The sequence below is a fragment of the Miscanthus floridulus genome, chromosome 5 (assembly GCF_019320115.1).
Source record: "Miscanthus floridulus cultivar M001 chromosome 5, ASM1932011v1, whole genome shotgun sequence".
Taxonomy (NCBI): Eukaryota; Viridiplantae; Streptophyta; class Magnoliopsida; order Poales; family Poaceae; genus Miscanthus; species Miscanthus floridulus.
Genome location: NC_089584.1, coordinates 101,632,290 through 101,651,184, shown reverse-complemented (window position 1 = coordinate 101,651,184; position 18,895 = coordinate 101,632,290). Strand labels below are relative to the sequence as shown.

Here is an 18,895-nt window from a genome sequence, read left to right as displayed (position 1 = left end):
CTTACCCATCAAAACCAGAAATAAAAGACACCAAGGGTCATGCAAGGCTTATGAGGTGGGCTAGCTTGACACAGTTGCATAAAAGAGCTTATGATTATAGTAACCAATTTAAACTTAGCATCAAGCTTATCATCATTTACCTGTCCACTAGATTAGCACCTGTACTAGAGCACTCACTTATTAGGAGCAAACAATATTAACCATAGCAGGTATAATAAGGCTATCATCATCATATCATCATTTCTGAACCATTAGGTTATTTAGTGTATCTACATTGGAGATAAGCCCGTCAAGTTCTCACTAACCGGGAGAGACGGCGACTCGAATCGAATTGCAACTCAGCTGAGGGGGTATTTCTAACTCTCACCCTGGCATACTTAGCAAGGGTAGCCGTGGGTCACCTTTGGAACATCTTAGGAACCAAATTCACGGGTTCGATCAGCGCCAGCACTCTTAGGGATTACCCTTCTGCCAGGACGATCAGGACTTTTAAATCATCTGCCCTTGGACTCACGCCTACGGCTCCCTTTCGAGGCGCACTTTATACTTATCGACTCCTGGCCTGAGGTGAGCTACTCAGCTTCATGGTCGGTCTCTAGACCCGGCCAACTAAGAGAGAGGCATGCGTTCAACATAAACAGGAAAGGCTCCAAGATTCAGTCCTTAATCGACACAAACGGAGTCACTACAAACCAGCAAGCCTCCGTCCGGTCTTTATTTCAAATTAAGACTGGTTCTTTTCCATGATAGCAAATATAGCCAACCGTGCCATATGTATCTTCCTATATCTCGCAGGTGACAGGAAATCACCTAACTTCTATCGTGTTAAAGCAGGGCTAAGCACTACACGAGCCTAAGCTACATAGGATTTAGGGTATCAATATCTAGACAAGGATTGGATAACCAATGCAGCAAGTGTTTGCATCCAACACTTAAACTTAATGCAACAATATATATATGTAACAATAATACTGTAACTGCATTTTGAAAATTAGGAGGCTTAATATGCTCCGGGGCTTGCCTTTCACAAAGTTGCACGGACGGTGATCCGGGCACTCAACGGCGACCTCGTCTGGCACTTCTCGTGAGGGTGGCACCTCCTGAACTTCCGGTGTCGGCTGCTGCTGCTCGCTCGGTTCCTCGAATTCCAGCAGTGTCACACCCTCCGGTACACCTATTGCATGCCAATGCACAAGATAAATACCATGGATGCATAAGGAATAACATGATGCTCATGATGAATGAATCACAGTAAGTGTTTACGAAAGCATCATTGGACACTCGTTTATCGAGTAAGAATAGTTCTATTCAAATCACTTTAAAACAGGTATCTAACTTAACTTGAAAAATAAGATCAACTTACCTAACTTGCATAACCTAAGATAAAGATGCTCATCTTCAGTTAAAGGCCTAACACCTAGGAACATTACCACAAACTTAGAAATAGTAAAGGCATACTTAAATCAAAGTTAAGGTTTTACAAGCAACGAGTAGTTCCTTAATTCAATCATAACCAGAGTTCTATAAATCCAAATGACTTGCATGAGGACATTCTGGAAAGCTTATGAAATTCTCTACAAATCATTTGTAACATCAAAGCATGATTCTTACGTTAACCAAATCGAATTCCAGTAAACCTAGAATCTGTCCAAAAATGACAGGGTTACTAACTAATTATTTAATGATGATGCAAAAGCATAATTGTACCAAACCAAGTTTACCAACTTGTTGCACATACCAGAGGAACACTAGAAAGTATAGTGCCAACTTCTAAATAATTTATTTAATATCATTTTCTAATTTATTTAGTTAATTAGGTGATTAAAGCAATATATAGTAAAACTGTTCAGAAAAATCTACAAAAATTACAGTAGCTATCTCATGCTTCACATAGACTACCATAAAAATTTCCAAGCAATTGGACAAGCAGAACTTGCTGTATCTAAAATAACAGATGGCATGTCTATTTTTAGCATAATTAGGAAACCCTATTGAAAAGTGTCAAGCAACAGATTTCTCATTTTTCCTAGCCTCATTATAGCATAAGAACAGCACTCACCAATTTTTACCTTTACTGGATCTATAGAAAAATTATGAAAATTCACACAAGATCCACCCATGCAAACAAGAGAATTTTATATCTCCTACATACAGTGTCCAAAATATATGAAAATTTAACTACAAGCTATTCATGATATGAGCAGTACACCATAAAAATTTCATGCCATTTGGAGCTATATAGAAAAAGATATAATTATCCCTAATTCCTCCATGATTAAAAGAGATAAATAGAAACTCCCATTTTCATAACAGAACATGGCATAAATCATTTTTTAATATAAACTAGACATTATCATGAACTCAGCAAAATTGGAACCACATCATTTGAAGCTACCAACTAGGAGATACATATTTTTGAATCTATACACAAATCTGTGAAAAGAATAAACCAAAAATAATTTTGAAACCCTACTCTACTGCTGGGCCGGCCCGAACAGATCTGGCGGCCCACGACACATGCGCTGGCGCGGCCCACACTGGCTCCTACCTTGACTCAGTGACTGACGACTGGACCCCACGCGACAGAGAGACAAACAGGGGAAGGGAGGAAGACGACGGCGTAACTCGTCGCCGGTGGCTCCTCCGGCGAGGTCAGCGGTGCTACGGCGGTCACCTCACCCGTGCGCATCTAGCGGTGCCCTCAATTGAAGCTAGTGCTACAGCTATAGGGGGTGACGACGATCATGGCGGCGCACGGCCACGGCAGGGCCGGCTCTGGTGAGACAACTGCGTCTCGGCCCTAACGGGTGACTCTACGAGCTTCGATAGCGTTCACCGGAACTAGCACAAGGGATAGAAGAGATGGCAAGGGACGCGATGACAGTTGGCCACATGGAGCGCCAACTCCGGCGAGTCCCGACATGGCGGCGGTGGAAGAACTGGCGAATACACGCTTACCAAGACTCAATTGACTCGATTGAACGGTGGAGGTGGTAGAGGGGATCACGACAAGGCTCTAGGCGAACTGGGCAACGCATTTTTTGCAAAGACGCATGAGCTAGGTGAGGGCGAAGGCTCGGCCGGCAATGGCGGACGGCTGTGGCTCGGCGCTGCGCGCGGTGAAGGCGAAGGAAAAGCGAATGGAGCAGGCGAGTGCGTCGGGCAGGCGCTGGCCTTCTTCTGGAGCACGGACGCACGACGTGGTGGCGTCGGCAGAGCATGAGCGCCACGCGGCGAGCAGCTCCTGCGCCGGTCGGCCACGGCGAACTCTGCCCGTTTTCTGAATTTTTCGTTTCAGTGTTCAAAGACGATGACTGACAGACGAACTTAAGCGTGATGGATCTCTTAAACCATGACGATTTAGTGGAAATAATGTATACGAAAGTTGTAGAGCTATGGTAGGGCTACAACTTTGATTTAGACATCAATAGCTAATTCACCCTGTATCCTGAGTTGTATCAAGCCAAAGGTGGCTCAATCAAACTGAAAATGGATTATGACTTAGCAATTTTTCCAAGTGTGAAAACAGCATGGAATTCTGACTTGTGGGCCATGTTTGAGCATGTTCTAGCCATTTTCATGAGGTGATCATAAAACAACTTTTGTTCCTTGATAAATTAGCTACAACTTTGGTAAAGAGTGCACAGCCATGCAAGGTCTCTAAGCTGGTCTTTTGAAACAGTCAAACAGTGGCACTCTAAGGGTCAATTCAAGTCAAACCTCTCCTAAAGGGCAATTTGGTCATTTTGGTCCACATGAACAATGTCCAAACAATTACCCTGGGTGTAGTTAAGGTGTATTAGACCATGATCAACCACTTTACACAATTGTTATACCAATTTCTAATGATCACATGTGATGAAGCATAAAACAACCAATTCACTCAATTGTTGCAATTCCATGTTTCACATGTTTCATTACTTTTGTTGCAAGCTTAACTTGCCACATTCCTACTATGTTGCCATGTTTCAAGGTATGAGAAACTCATGTTGCATTCACATGTTTCACTACTACCATTCACAAGCAAATTAAGTATGAAACAACAAAATTGCGAATGTTGCATATGCATGTTTCAGTGATAATGGCATGATGACATAGATGATGCATATGTTTATGAAATGAAATGCAATTTTGTGGAAGCCAAACACCTAGGGTGTTACACTATGTATGAACCTTCATGTGTTTATGTTTATGAACCTGGTAATGTATGCATATTTATGAACCTAGACATGTGAATTTAGACCCCTATTGTATGGATTTGTTGAGCTGATGCGAGGTGTGCAAGGTGTTTATATTTTTTTTGTTTTTTTAAATATGTTGACAATGTGGTCAGATTTGTGAAACTTGTGCATCAAATTTATTGATTATTATTGTCACTCTTCAATTATCAAAATGCCATGTTTCATTCACAGGTATATTTATGATATTTGTGCTTTCCTTACTTAACATTATGTCCATTTATTCTTTTCCTATCTAGCACTGTATGTTGCTATTACATAGAATGTCATATATGTCATTTTAGGTGGCACCTGACACCGTTACTGTATCAAATGGACGGAAGTGCCATATACGGAAGGAATTTTCAAGTTAATGTTAGATAAGGAAGTTTAAAATTTTCAGTACCAAATACGGAAGAGTGATTTGTTTCCGTGCCAAATATAGACTTCTCTAAAAAAAACAAGATCGATGGTTACTTGGCCGGTAGGCAGGTGGTACCCTCGATCTCAAGCAAAAAGCGAACCGTTGTTCATTCCGTGGCTTTTCGAGTTTGTCCCCCTCCGGTTATTGCCGATGGACTAATGTGTGTATTTAATCACTATTCCAACAAACGAAATGATCGTATTTAATTACTATGTCTCCTGCCATTGGTCCATTGGTGCAGCTTTGCACGCAGAAGGTAGAAGTCAATCGAATAAATAGAGATCTCATACATATGCTCCTTACGTTTTAAATTATAAAGCATTTTGATTTTTTAGATATATTATTTTACCTATGTATCTAGATATAGTGTGTGTCTAAGTGTATAGCAAAAGATGTGTTTTAGAAGTTTCCTACTAGAGGCAATTCTCGATGTACCAGAAAAGAAAAGAAACGTGACAAACATGATATGCTACTTGCTACTCGTGAAATGAAAAGAACCAACGTCTATTCATGTTGAGAAATTCACTGGCACAACACATTATCACTTATAGCCAAATAAACTACTAACAGCGCCTCTCTATTTTTTTTCATAACATAGGACACGTGCACTCACCGAACACACACCAAATCTATATAAATGCATCCGGAAAACTAGACCACTATATATTGTGACCTTAATTATAGAGATAGATTTCATGACCACCAAGACACCAACTCCCTTCATAATACTCCCTCCATCTCATAAAAAGTGTAATTCTCACTTCCCGATAAGTCAAACATTTTTAATTTTAACCTAATATATTAAGAGTTTTTTATTATTTATGGTGCATAATTAATATCACTAGATTAATCATTAAATATGTTTTCATAATAAACTTATTTGAGACATAAATGTTGATAATTTTATAATAAAGCAAGACAAACTTAAGAATGTTTGACCTGCACAGAACTCATAGCGACACTCTTTTTGAGATGGAGGGAGTAAAGTATAAGTCACTTTGACTTTTATCTTAAATCAAACTTCTCTAATTTGGATCGTGTTTATAAAAAAACCTAACATCTACAACGTCAAATAAGATTCATTAAATTCTTCATAAAATATGTTTTGATAGTGAATCTACTTAAACTTGTATGTATTAATTTATTTTTCTAAAAGTTTGATAAAAATGAGAGATATTAAAGTTAGGGCAAAGATAAAATCTTACTCTTACTAATAATAGGGCCTTCACGTTAGTACCAATGAGATGCTCGATGAAAAAAAGAAGATAAATTCTAAAATTTTTCATAATAACTAGAAAACATCTAGCCTTTAATTCGTTAGACTCTAATCATCACTGCCAACAATAACGATAGGATCTGTTGTGTTTTGTAAAAAGTTATCAACTATGCCATTATGCAAGATAATCTTAAATAACCACCTAAACTTGTGTCTAAATTACCCATGTCTACCATTATAAAATATAGTTTGTAACTTATTGGTTTTATTACTTAAATGATGGATCAACGGTTGATCATCAACTAGTTCAGTACCACTATACTAGATGACTCGACGCAGGTGTTGGAATTGTAACATTCACCCGGTTCTACAGCACTACTTCAGCAGTAATTTTCAGCGAACGATCATTGTTTTTCTCTCACAATAAATTAGCATAAACATCAACATAAGTCAAATTTTTGTGAAACGTGTTGAGATCGTGCAGCTGATGCTGATGGAAAGCGCCTTGTGACGGACAAAGCGCTACACTGAAGAAACTCTCTGCCTGCAACAAAGCTGTCATGAAATTCCTTTCTCGATCTCAGACTATACATACTTCTCAATCCTTGTCAGTGTTGCCTTGGTTGGGGCACGATGGCAGATAGCATGCCAATTTCTCACTCGCATTTCAGATGAGAACGTACAAAGTAAGGCCTTCCAAGAACAAAGATCGAGAAATGCGATATTGATATCCCAAAGTAATTAGTGGGTTGGCATTTTAGAAGAGCAAGAACAAAGTAAGGCCTTTATTAGTGGATTGTAATCCTATAGAAAAATTTAATATATGTACTTTGGGATAAAAGAAGTCCTATGAAATTCCTTTAAATTAATATGGAATGTATGAAACTATAGGAATTTTAGAGGGAAACTAGCGTGAGCTTGAACCTAGCGGAAACTTTCCTTGCGTCTCTTCCTTAGGATTCCTGTGTTGCATCTGAAGACCACAACCGAAACTTTTCTGTATTTTATAAAATCCTGTAGAATTGCGTGCAACTTTAATCCCATGGTTTTCCTATTCTTGTGTTGTGTTTTGAGTCTATGTTCCAACGAGGGCCCTAAGGAATGCTTGTATCATAAATCAGTTTCAACTTGCTCTTGCCCTGCCCAACAACGGAAAAGTGGAGGAATTCAATTCTTGGGGATTGGAATCCTAAAGGAAATTTTCTATGAACCCTTTGAAACAAAGATAGGTTCCTACAAATCATATGTAACTCCTATCAAATGACTTGTTTCATATGAATTTTAGAGGAATTCTACCAAGAGACCGACATGTCTACAAACCACATATCAATGACGTTGACAATTCATCTTAAATTATCTCAATATTTCATGACAATAGATTTTGTAACTTATTGGTTTTAATAAGGTTATAATGTTTGGCTGAAGGATTATGCCATATCAATATCGGTACTTCAATTTTAAGCGCTCTATATATGTTCTTTAAACAGTGCTAACAAAAATAATTCTTTTGACACAACAAATTCAATGTTTCGAGTGCCATGTATCCAAGCTAGAATGACAATTTATGCCATTTGTAGTATTTAAAAGTGTATCTTAGGGGCCTATAATAATTTTTAATAAATAAGAAAGTATCAATTTTAATATAAGATGCAAGAAGTAGTAGAGTTTCAACTTGGCGTGTGAATAAAAAATCTGCAAGAACTAATAAATCAAAAGTTGAAAAGCTAATATATAGATTCATGATGTCACAAACAAGGTGAAACAAGTGCTTATATAATTAGATTTCAACTAAATACATGTTACTCTACAAAAAAAAAGAAGTCCTATAAATTCTAACTAGAGGTTTTCACATTAATTTTCACGAGCCATGCTAAAAAGGATACAATCCAAAAGTTTTCTAAAGAAAATACACGATACATAACTATCAGTGCTCTTGTAGCACATACAAAAGTGCAATATATGATTTTTATAAAATATAAAAGGAGAGTTAATAAACAATAGACGCAAGAGTTTTAACTTAACTTATGGATATTAAGTTATCAACAGCATGAAATATTAAAATCTAGATTTGTTCTTATTTATAATTCAAAAAAAACGAGTACAAATCAAATGGTCATGCATATTGGTCTTGGCATTGCTGGCAGTGCCGCCGATCGAACAAACAAACACTCAGCTGCCGGCGTAACGGGATCTTATCCACTCTCACGGCCTCGCCATCATAACACACGCTTGGATCACACAGGAAAGGTGGCACGGGCACGGCACGGCGCGGCGCAGCGTCGACCGCACGCACGCCGCCCCCCGGATCGGATCTACCAGCTCACTCGCGCTACGGGCGTTAAAAGACAAAAACCCTCGTCGAAGCAACGCGGCCAACGCGTCCGCCTCCCTCCACGCCCGCCCGCCAGGGATCCCGCACGCTCGGACCGCGACCCCGAATTCCCTAAACTGCCCACCATGCGGCCATGCCCGTGGGTGGTGTGGAGTGGCGCGCGGATTGACGAGCCCCGGAGGCCGCGCCCGGCGGCACGTGACCCCGCCTCGAGCAGAGCACCGCCTGCCCCGATTGGGGCGGCCCCCGCCGTCGGATCCGATCGGGATTAACCTCGCCGCGGGCAGCGGATAAGCTCCGTGGTTTAGAATACTAATCTCCATCGGCACTCGGGTTAATTAGGGCAGCGATTCGCGATGAGGGCAGGCAGGGCAGGGCACACGACATGTGACGTAACCCCACCACCACTCACCTACAGCTGTTAATTTGCTCCCCGTCTCCTCCTCCTCTCTCTCTCTTTGCACTGTTGCTTCTTTCTTCCTGCCGCTTCTCTCTCTAGGTATAGCAGCCCATTCCTCGACACTCCCTCCCCACCTCCCTCCTCCAGTCACCACCATCTCCTCCCCACCTCTCCCACCATCTCGTCGGTCGGCTCCTCCCCCGTCGCCGACCCGCTTCTTTAATGGTTTTAAGGTAGCGCACTAGTCAGTTCATGGAATCTCCGGGGCTGGTCGCTGTAGTGGCACTCTTCGTCGTCGTGGCGGCGGCCGCGGCCGCGGCCGCCTCCGCCGCCGACGATGCTCAGCTGCTGGAGCAGTTCAAGGAGGCCGTGCCGAGCCAGGCCGCCGCGGGCCTCAGCGGGTGGAGCGCCAGCGACGGCGCCTGCAAGTTTCCAGGCGCCGGCTGCAGGGGCGGTCGGCTCACGTCGCTGTCGCTCGCCGCCGTCCCGCTCAATGCCGACTTCCGGGCCGTCGTGGCCACCCTGCTGCAGCTGGGCAGCCTCGAGACGCTCAGCCTGCGCGGCGCCAACGTCAGCGGCGCGCTGCCCGCCGCGCCGAGGTGCGGTTCCAAGCTGCAGTCGCTCGACCTGTCGGGGAATGCCGGCCTGCGGGGTTCCGTCGCCGACGTCGAGGCGCTGGCCGCTACCTGCGCCGGGCTCAGCGCTCTGAACCTCTCCGGCTGTTCGGTTGGTGGGCCGAGGTCTGCCGGCGTTGTCGCCTCCGGATTTGCCCGGCTGGACGCTCTCGACCTGTCCGACAACAAGATCTCCGGCGATGGCGACCTCCGGTGGATGGTGGGCGCCGGCGTCGGCGCAGTCCGCCGTCTGGATATCTCCGGGAACAAGATCTCCGCGGTCCCGGAGTTCAGCAACTGCTCCGGGCTGGAGTACCTCGACCTCTCCGGCAACCTCATCGCCGGCGAGGTAGCCGGCGGGATTCTCGCTGACTGCCGTGGCCTGAGAACGCTCAACCTCTCAGGCAACCACCTGGTCGGCCCGTTCCCGCCGGACGTCGCCGCCCTCACCTCGCTCGCCGCACTCAACCTGTCAAACAACAACTTCTCCAGCGAGCTCCCTGCCGACGCTTTCACCGAGCTCAAGCAGCTCAAGGTGCTCTCCCTCAGCTTCAACCACTTCAACGGCACCATTCCGGACTCCTTGGCAGCGCTGCCGGAGCTCGACGTGCTGGACCTCAGCTCCAACACCTTCTCCGGCACCATCCCTTCGTCCATCTGCCAAGGCCCCAACTCCAGCCTCCGCATGCTGTACCTCCAGAACAACTACCTCTCCGGCGCCATCCCGGAGTCAATCTCCAACTGCACCAGGCTCCAATCTCTCGACCTCAGCCTCAACAACATCAACGGCACCCTCCCAGCATCCCTCGGAAAGCTCGGGGAGCTCCGGGACCTCATTCTGTGGCAGAACTTGTTGGAGGGCGAGATTCCGGCGTCCCTGGAAAATTTGGACAAGCTCGAGCATCTCATCCTCGACTACAACGGGCTCACTGGCGGCATCCCGCCGGAACTCTCCAAGTGCAAGGAGCTGAACTGGATATCCTTGGCGAGCAACCAGCTGTCTGGTCCGATCCCGGCTTGGCTTGGGCAGCTCAGCAACCTGGCCATCTTGAAGCTGAGCAACAATTCCTTCTCGGGGCCAATACCGGCTGAGCTCGGCAACTGCCAGAGCTTGGTCTGGCTGGACCTGAACAGCAACCAGCTTAACGGGTCAATACCGGCGGAACTGGCAAAACAATCTGGGAAGATGAACGTCGGCCTTGTCATTGGGCGGCCGTATGTGTATCTTCGCAACGACGAGCTGAGCAGCGAGTGCCATGGCAAGGGGAGCTTGCTAGAGTTCACCAGCATCCGACCTGAAGAGCTCAGTCGGATGCCGAGCAAGAAGCTGTGTAACTTCACTCGGGTGTACATGGGGAGCACAGAGTATACCTTCAATAAGAATGGATCCATGATATTTCTGGATTTGTCATTTAATCAGCTCGACTCAGAGATCCCGAAGGAGCTTGGGAACATGTTCTACCTCATGATCATGAATCTTGGGCACAACTTACTGTCTGGCGTCATCCCACCAGAACTAGCTGGTGCCAAGAAGCTTGCGGTACTCGACCTGTCACACAACCAGTTGGAAGGGCCTATTCCCAACTCTTTCTCGACGCTGTCCTTGTCGGAGATCAACCTTTCAAACAATCAGCTGAATGGTTCAATTCCAGAGCTCGGTTCGCTGTTCACATTCCCGAAGATTTCATATGAGAATAACTCTGGTCTTTGTGGCTTCCCACTGTTGCCATGCGGGCACAATGCAGGCTCAAGTTCTTCCGATGACCACCGATCCCACCGGAACCAGGCTTCACTCGCAGGTAGTGTTGCTATGGGACTCTTGTTCTCGCTGTTCTGCATAGTTGGTATTGTCATCATAGCCATCGAGTGCAAGAAGCGGCAGCAGATCAATGAAGAGGCAAGTACCTCTCGTGACATATACATTGATAGCCGGTCACATTCTGGGACTACCAATTGGAGACTCTCTGGTACTAATGCCCTCAGTGTCAACCTTGCTACATTTGAGAAGCGACTGCAGAAACTCACCTTTAATGATCTTATTGTGGCCACGAATGGCTTCCACAATGATAGCCTAATTGGGTCTGGTGGTTTTGGGGATGTCTATAAGGCCCAGCTCAAGGATGGAAAGGTTGTTGCAATCAAGAAGCTTATACATATGAGTGGCCAGGGTGACCGGGAGTTTACTGCAGAAATGGAGACCATTGGGAGGATCAAACACCGCAACCTTGTTCCGCTCCTCGGCTACTGCAAGTGTGGTGAGGAGCGGCTGTTGGTTTATGATTACATGAGGTTTGGCAGCTTGGAAGATGTGTTGCACGACCGAAAAAAGACCGGGATTAAGCTAAATTGGGCAGCAAGAAAAAAGATTGCCATTGGGGCTGCAAGGGGATTGGCATACCTCCACCACAACTGTATTCCACACATCATCCATAGAGACATGAAGTCAAGCAATGTGCTTATCGATGAGCAATTAGAGGCAAGGGTATCTGATTTTGGTATGGCAAGGATGGTGAGCGTGGTGGACACCCATCTGAGTGTGTCCACTCTCGCTGGCACTCCCGGTTATGTGCCACCAGAGTACTACCAGAGCTTCAGATGCACTACCAAGGGCGATGTGTATAGCTATGGTGTTGTATTGCTCGAGCTGCTCACTGGGAAACCGCCTACAGATTCAACTGACTTCGGTGAGGACAACAATCTTGTAGGATGGGTCAAACAACACTCAAAGTCGAAGCTCACAGATGTTTTTGATCCTGAACTGGTGAAGGAGGATCCAGCCTTGGAGCCCGAGCTACTGGAGCACGTAAAAATTGCTTCCCAGTGCTTGCATGAGATGCCATCGAAGCGTCCGACAATGCTGAAAGTCATGGCAATGTTCAAGGAGTTGCAGGCCAGTTCGGCGGTGGACTCAAAGACTTCAGAATGCACAGGCGCCATGGATGATGCATGTTTTGGAGATGTGGAGACGACGACCCTGAAAGAAGACAAGGAGGAGGACTAGCAAGGCCACCGACACGCGAGAAACTGCCCAGGGGTTAGTAGTGGCAGCTACACGGCCAGTCAGAGGCAAAATGCCCGTAGGAATCAGTTGGTCAGGATACCATTTGAAGTCTCTTCTTGAGCTTAGCATTCCCTTCTGATGGTACAAGACAGAAGTTTTCCCTCATAGCTTCGTCAGTTGAAGATGTTATGTACCTATGGGAGTAGGTTGATTTTCTTTTCTTCTTTGTTTTCAAGCTTTGTTCATCTCTTCTCGTCACACTTCAGTAAGAGCTGTGTATGTACATATATAAATGGTGATTTTTCTTCGGTGCCAAATCCACTTCGTTCCATTCCTTATTGTCAATTTTTCCCTTCCTTTTTGATAAACGATGTTGCAAATTGTACTATCAATATACATAGATAAATAATTGCAGATGCAGCAGCAGCAGCAGCAAGCATGATGGAAATGGCGGCCAGATCTGAGAAGCAAGTGGTGAAGCACCATGCGAAGGGTGGAAGTGCAAAGAGTACACTGGACTGGCCAAGCAAGGTGAACAGCAAAAGGCCACAAAGGGGAGGGGCCAGTCAAGCAAGAGGCTGACACAGCTCCTGTTTCTATGTGAGGTAACCCAAGGCTCCGCATGGCTTTGCAAGTGTAGGACCAGGTGCAGATACACACACCCACAAGAGGACGCACTCACGCTGCACAAACACTTTCTTTTATTTTTTCTCCCCGTGGGGGGCGTTGCTTGCTTTGTCCTCAATCATCAACATTCAAGGGGAGCTCAGCTGAGCAGAGCCTTTAGCTGGTCAAAGGTTCCCCTAAGCATTTTTTGTCCTCTCTGACTATCTTAATCACTTGGGTAACATGGCTCCTAATCTTATTATAATCCTCCTCCATATTATACTTGCATGGTGCTGTGTCCGATGCGTGGCGATGCTAAACTACTGATCTCTGTCCAGCAAGTAAGTGGCACGCTAGCGTGCGCGCAGATTCCCTCAGATTTCAAGTGAGCTACTAGCATTCAAATGCGTGGTGCTTGAGCTTGTGATGTGTTCCCTGCTCTGGTTCGCAATGTTTCCTTACTGTCTACTTGATGATTAGTGGACAGTGGGTCAGTAGCTGTCCGATATGGTGAAAGGTCACTAATAAGTACTAAACTCAGAGAATTTTATATCTTTACATGTACTCCCCCTCCGTCCAAAGAAAAAAAAAAACAATTCGTGCTTGTTAAGGAGTCAAAGAGTCTCAATTTGATTAAAATTTATACCAAAAAACACTAACATTATGACACCAAAAGAGCATCATCAGTAGATTAATCATATAATATTTTTTTAGTAAACATATCTGGAGATATAAAAGTTGATATTATTGTTTTTAAATTCAGTCAAACTTAAGAAAGTTTGATTTGGGTCAAATTTAGAATTGTATTTTTTTTTTGCACGGGTGGAGTAGTATATTGTGCATACTCCTAGGCAAGAATTTTATTTTACCCTTCCTGGGCTCAAGAGGTTCCATGTAGTTTGTCCATGACTTCATAGCAACAATGAAGAAGACACAAAAGCTACATAGGCCTTTGGTGACATTGACCCTCGTCGGAATAGTGGCAGGCAGCACTACCACGATGCCCACCGTGTGGTTTGATGGCTTCCCACTTTCACAGCCATAAGGGTGCTAGTAGTACTTGATAAGTCTGCGAAATTACAGCTCTACATTTTTTTCTTATTAAAAAAGAAAGGAAAATACACGTCAATATCTTGGGTAGCGTTAAGGGTCTGTTTAGCAGGGCTCTGACTCTTCTGAAAATTACTCTGCTCCTCTGGAGGAGTTGAAGCCATTCTGGAAATATTTGGCAAAACGGCTCCTCCTGTTTTTCTAGAATAGATCAAAGATGTTGAATGTCCATAGTGCCTCTGCTTTATTTAACTTGATTGTACATATGATTTATTCTTGATGTCACTTTGTCATACTATTGTCTAAAATTAACAAAGATTAAATATGGAAAATAAGATTAACTGATAATTGTATTAGTTAGAGTACAATAACGTTTACAAAAGTAGGCATGACATTGAAATATCATCCAACTACATGATCATGATGATCTAGAACGGAAAATTGCTCTTGCAATGTCATCCTGGAATCTATTCATGTGTCGATCATTAGAGGCAATTCGGAACTAATCGACGTGGGCCCAAGGAAGGAGCCATGCGAAGCTTGTTTTTGAGGCTCCGCCGGCCACAGCATAAAACGACTCCGGCTCTGCAGGGGCTCCCATGCGGAGCCCTTTCCCAAACTGTTGTTTGGCACAGCTCCAGGAGCCGGAGCTGGAGCCTCTGTAGGAGCCCTGCCAAAAAGGCACTAAGGGCCTGTTTGGCAGGGCTCTGGCTCCTCTGAAAATGGCTCTGGCTCATCTGAAGGAGCAGCTCCTCTAGAGGAGCTGAAGCCGTTCTGGAAAACGTTTGACAAAACGGCTTATTCGCACTAGACGACGTGAACCCACAGCAAGGAGCCGCGTGAAGCTCGTTTTTGAGGCTTCTCCTACGCAGGCCAAAAATGGCTTCGGCTCTTGACCGGCTCCCCATACGGAGCCCTTTCCAAAATAGATATTTGGCACAGCTCCTGCAGGAGCCGGAGCTGAAGCTCCTGCAGGAGCCCTGTCAAAGAGGCTCTAAGTCTATTGAAGAAATCCTAGCCACGCTCTCTAGTGCTTCTTTGATGATTGGTTAATTATGTAGCCCCCGTCTCCTAAAATAAATATTTCTAAGGTTGAAGTTTTGCCTTAAAACAAATGAAATTTACACAAACATAGAACATTGTCTTCTAATACGGCAACTAATTATTGGTGCATGCAAACGATAACTACCAAATCTAGGAGAGATCCTCTAGTCTAGGAAAGTAAAAGAGATGAGAGTACATACGTCTTTTGCCAGCATCTTTGACCTGTCTAAAAACTTTCAGATGTCGAAAAACTTTCAGATGTAAGATGTCTCTTTTTATGAAATGATATGTAAGATATGTTCCTTAGTAAAGGTAATGTATGATCTAATAAAGTTAGAATTTTGGCTTTTTTTCTAACAATTCATGACTACATGACCCACGCGTATCTTTAAAAAACATATATAAAATGAGCCAAAAAATACAAAAAAATCGTTTGGGAAAGACTTTTCACTTATTATTGCTAGTCTATCAACATTGCATGGGTTAAAATCTTAGAAGATGAAAATATTAAAAGTTTGTGTTGAATACATACAACTAACAAAAAATTACTTATCTTTAAGCTCTCTGTTGACCATTTGTTAACACATTCTTGATATAGGTATTCTGTAATCTCTATGTCTCAAAACTGTCAAGCCACTTAATCATCAACACAAATCAACACTTGACTTGATTTTTCGTTAATGGTATGATCCACCTCATAATTTCTCATGACCTTATTAGTTCATCGATCATGGCCTTGATTTCTCTTTATCATTGTCTCGGTCCATCGACACCAAGCCCTCTATTCGCGCTTCACCACCTTGACGGTCCTTCACACCAGAGTCTCTAGCTTGCCCTTCACTCCTGCAACCTGCTCCTTCGCAGCCAAGTCTCACCTTGATCTTCTCCACCTAGCCATATCAGGCTATGTCATCTCTCATATTCAACGAGCACCTTCAACTTCACTAGTTGAGCACTTTCATCATGCACAAGCCATCTCTCCACCATGGCTATCATGTCTTGCTCAACCTAGTGTATGTGGACTAAGTACATGTTCATCTCACATGAAACATATTGGTCCACCTAAAGTTGTCGCTCAATTACCAAAATCAAACTAGAAATTTCACTAACAACATTTCCATTTTTTTACAAACTCGCATTTTCATGTTTAGGCGGACTGTGTGGCAGAACTGCCCAAAATAACGCACTTACAGAGGCGCTCGTCTTCCATCAGACACTAAGCACCCCGTAAGCAAGCTACAGCGGGCGGTTTTCGTCGAGCACATCCGAAGGGAGAGTCTGAAAGATCCATATTTTTCCCCAAGGATCCAATAATGAGAACGAGTTACAATACTTAGTATATTTCATACATTCAGAGTTCTTAGAAATTCATTATTACATTGCCAAATTCAGAGTGTGGAAGATTAAACAACGGAATGATAATAAACATCTATCGATAAAGAACAAGGATCCGTCTGTGCTCACCAGAAGAATCCTCCACACAATGGTACTCCTCAAGCGTTACCTACAACAGGGGTGAATAAACCCTGAGTACATGATGTACTCGCAAGATTTATCTGACTAGTGGGAATAATTTTCTGACTCCAAGGAATATGATAAGCTTTATGGTTTGTTGGTTTTCTTTTTTGTAGAAAGCAATACTAATAGTGACTCCTTATTTATGTTATTATTAGTAGCCAAGATTCATTTATTATCTAGCCATTCTATGTAAGCACCTGTTCTACTTTCAAGCAAGAGTTGAGCAATCAGTTCTATTTCATCACCTTCCATCTTTTAGTTCTTACTACGGTGCTAGAGTTTAGACAAGCCATACTAGATTTCTCGGCAATTCACAAATCAATGCCCCCAGCCGGGTACCCCAAAAACACATGCCCCTCTTGTACCCTAGGCACAAGCAGGACCAACCCATCACCCTCCTGTTCCGGGGTCTAGGTCCCCGTCCAAACTTGGACTCCAAGCCACCGCTCCTGAGTCCCAGACTCAGTATGGTGCAAGGACCTCTACCATCCCACCTCCAATCAGTCGATTTGGAAAGAGCTAGAACCCACGACAAGAGAGCGACAAGTCTTCCCAGCGCCCATACCCAAGTATGTGCTCGGGATAATAAGTCTATGACTTGCTTAGCGTCCAATGCAACGGCCGGTCCTTAACCGACACGGACAGGGAAAAAGTGTAAGCAAGCTATGCCCTGTTGGCAGCAGGACACAACCTCTTACACCCACCAGTACCCAAACCATATCCCTGCTCGGTCACTATTTTTCTTTTCCACCATTTTATCATGAGTGATCATAATTATTACCTATTGTGAGTAACGGCAGGTTACTCACGCTACTAAAATCCTGAGCATAGCAGCTACTCGACCTGTACTAGTAGGACTCATAGGTAGATATATTTATGCATGTAGTTTTCATAAAATGCCTGTAACGTAAATGCACATCATATATATATATATATTCAGTGATCATTAAAAATACGGGTTTTGCACCGGGCCTTGCCTTGGGCAGGCGGTGGGTCAACAAAGTCAGCATCAAAAGGCTCCAGGGCTCCCTCCTACATGAGGATCTTCTCCTCGTACTCCTCAATGACCTCCTCGTAGTCCTGTTCGTTCGCAGACACGAACTCTGCCAACTCGTGATCTACATGCATGAAATGATGATGCAACACTTAGTAATACAGCAACAGCAACTCTTAAAATAATAATACATTTGTCAAGCTACTAAACTAGCTCTACCAACTAAGGTTCTAAGTTACCTACTGTTACCACTAAAAAGTATGAAGCATAACATATATTATCTTAGCACTAAAGGTATTCTTACTCTTAATACCTATTTACTCTATATATGATTAAACAGGGAGTACTAGCTACTATATTTATCCTCCTACTTGTAACAGAACCGACCAATTATACGAAATTAAGTAAGAAAATCATCCGCCAGAGCAGACGATTTAGCAAACTTAAGCCCGTATAACCCGGTAGTCCGTGAAACCACGAAGGATTTCAAACCAACTTCCATTCCAGCCAAGATCGTAATAAGTTTAGCGGTCACCATCACATATTACATAAAAGTTCGCAATCTTAGATACATCAGAGTTTCAACATAGTTATTACAAAATCAAGTTCGAATAAAAGTAGCGGAAGTCATTTGTTCAAACCACACACACACTCACACGGAGTTCAAATACAGTGCCAGCGAATGATCATCTCCAACAAAAGCATCAGACGAGACGTAAGGAATGACCATGCCCGTGGTCCTAAGCATCAGCCATCGCAGGATAAAGGCAGTTGATACAGTAGCCATAATACATCTGCCCATCTACAACAAATGGGAATAAAACCCTGAGTACGAGAAGGTACTCAGCTAGACTTACCTGACATAACCGAAAATAAATGACACCAAGGATTATGAAGGGCTTTATAGTAGGGTAGCTGACTCATTTGCAAAAAGAAGCATTTTTAGCATTTCAATATCCTTTTCAAAAGCATTATTATCAAGTTAATTGTTATTAACCTGTCGACTAGATTTGCACCTATACTAGAGCAAACATGTGATTAAGCAGATAATGATAACCAATGACCATTAAACAACTTCCATACTGTCATATTCATTATAACTGTCCAAGTGTTCCATAAACATTTACTACGATGAAGTCACTCAAGTCAAGTGCTCACTGTCCAGGAGCGATGGCGATTCGAATCGATTCCTAACCAGCTGGTGATTTATTCCTTACACAAACCTCACTCACCCGCTAAAGTGAGATATTGATCACCGAGTCAACTATCCAGGAATCTCGAGTTTGCCAGGAACCACATGTACCCGGGGGCCGACCGACTGCACTTTGGTCTTATCATCTCGCCCCCGTGTCCTACCACACCTGCTCTGGCACAGTGCGCTGCGGGCAATCTACTCGACCCGAATAATCTTCCAGCTTCGCGGTCGGAAGGTACTTTATCCGGCCAGCTAAATGTAAGGCATGCATTCAACATGACTCG

The 18,895-nt window shown here is 43.8% G+C and overlaps 1 protein-coding gene across 1 annotated transcript; it reads left to right on the top strand.

Moving 5' to 3' along the window:
* The first annotated feature begins 8,586 nt into the window (after positions 1-8,586).
* On the top strand, positions 8,587-12,542 carry LOC136450349 (brassinosteroid LRR receptor kinase BRI1-like). The gene has a single exon (XM_066450746.1). The coding sequence runs from the start codon at positions 8,842-8,844 to the stop codon at positions 12,202-12,204; it is 3,363 nt and encodes a 1,120-aa protein (XP_066306843.1). The 5' UTR covers positions 8,587-8,841; the 3' UTR covers positions 12,205-12,542.
* Positions 12,543-18,895: the final 6,353 nt, after the last annotated feature.

Coding starts and splice junctions, on each gene's coding strand:
- LOC136450349 (XM_066450746.1), top strand. CDS start 8,842: ATGGAATCTCCGGGGCTGGTCGCTGTAGTGGCACTCTTCGTCGTCGTG.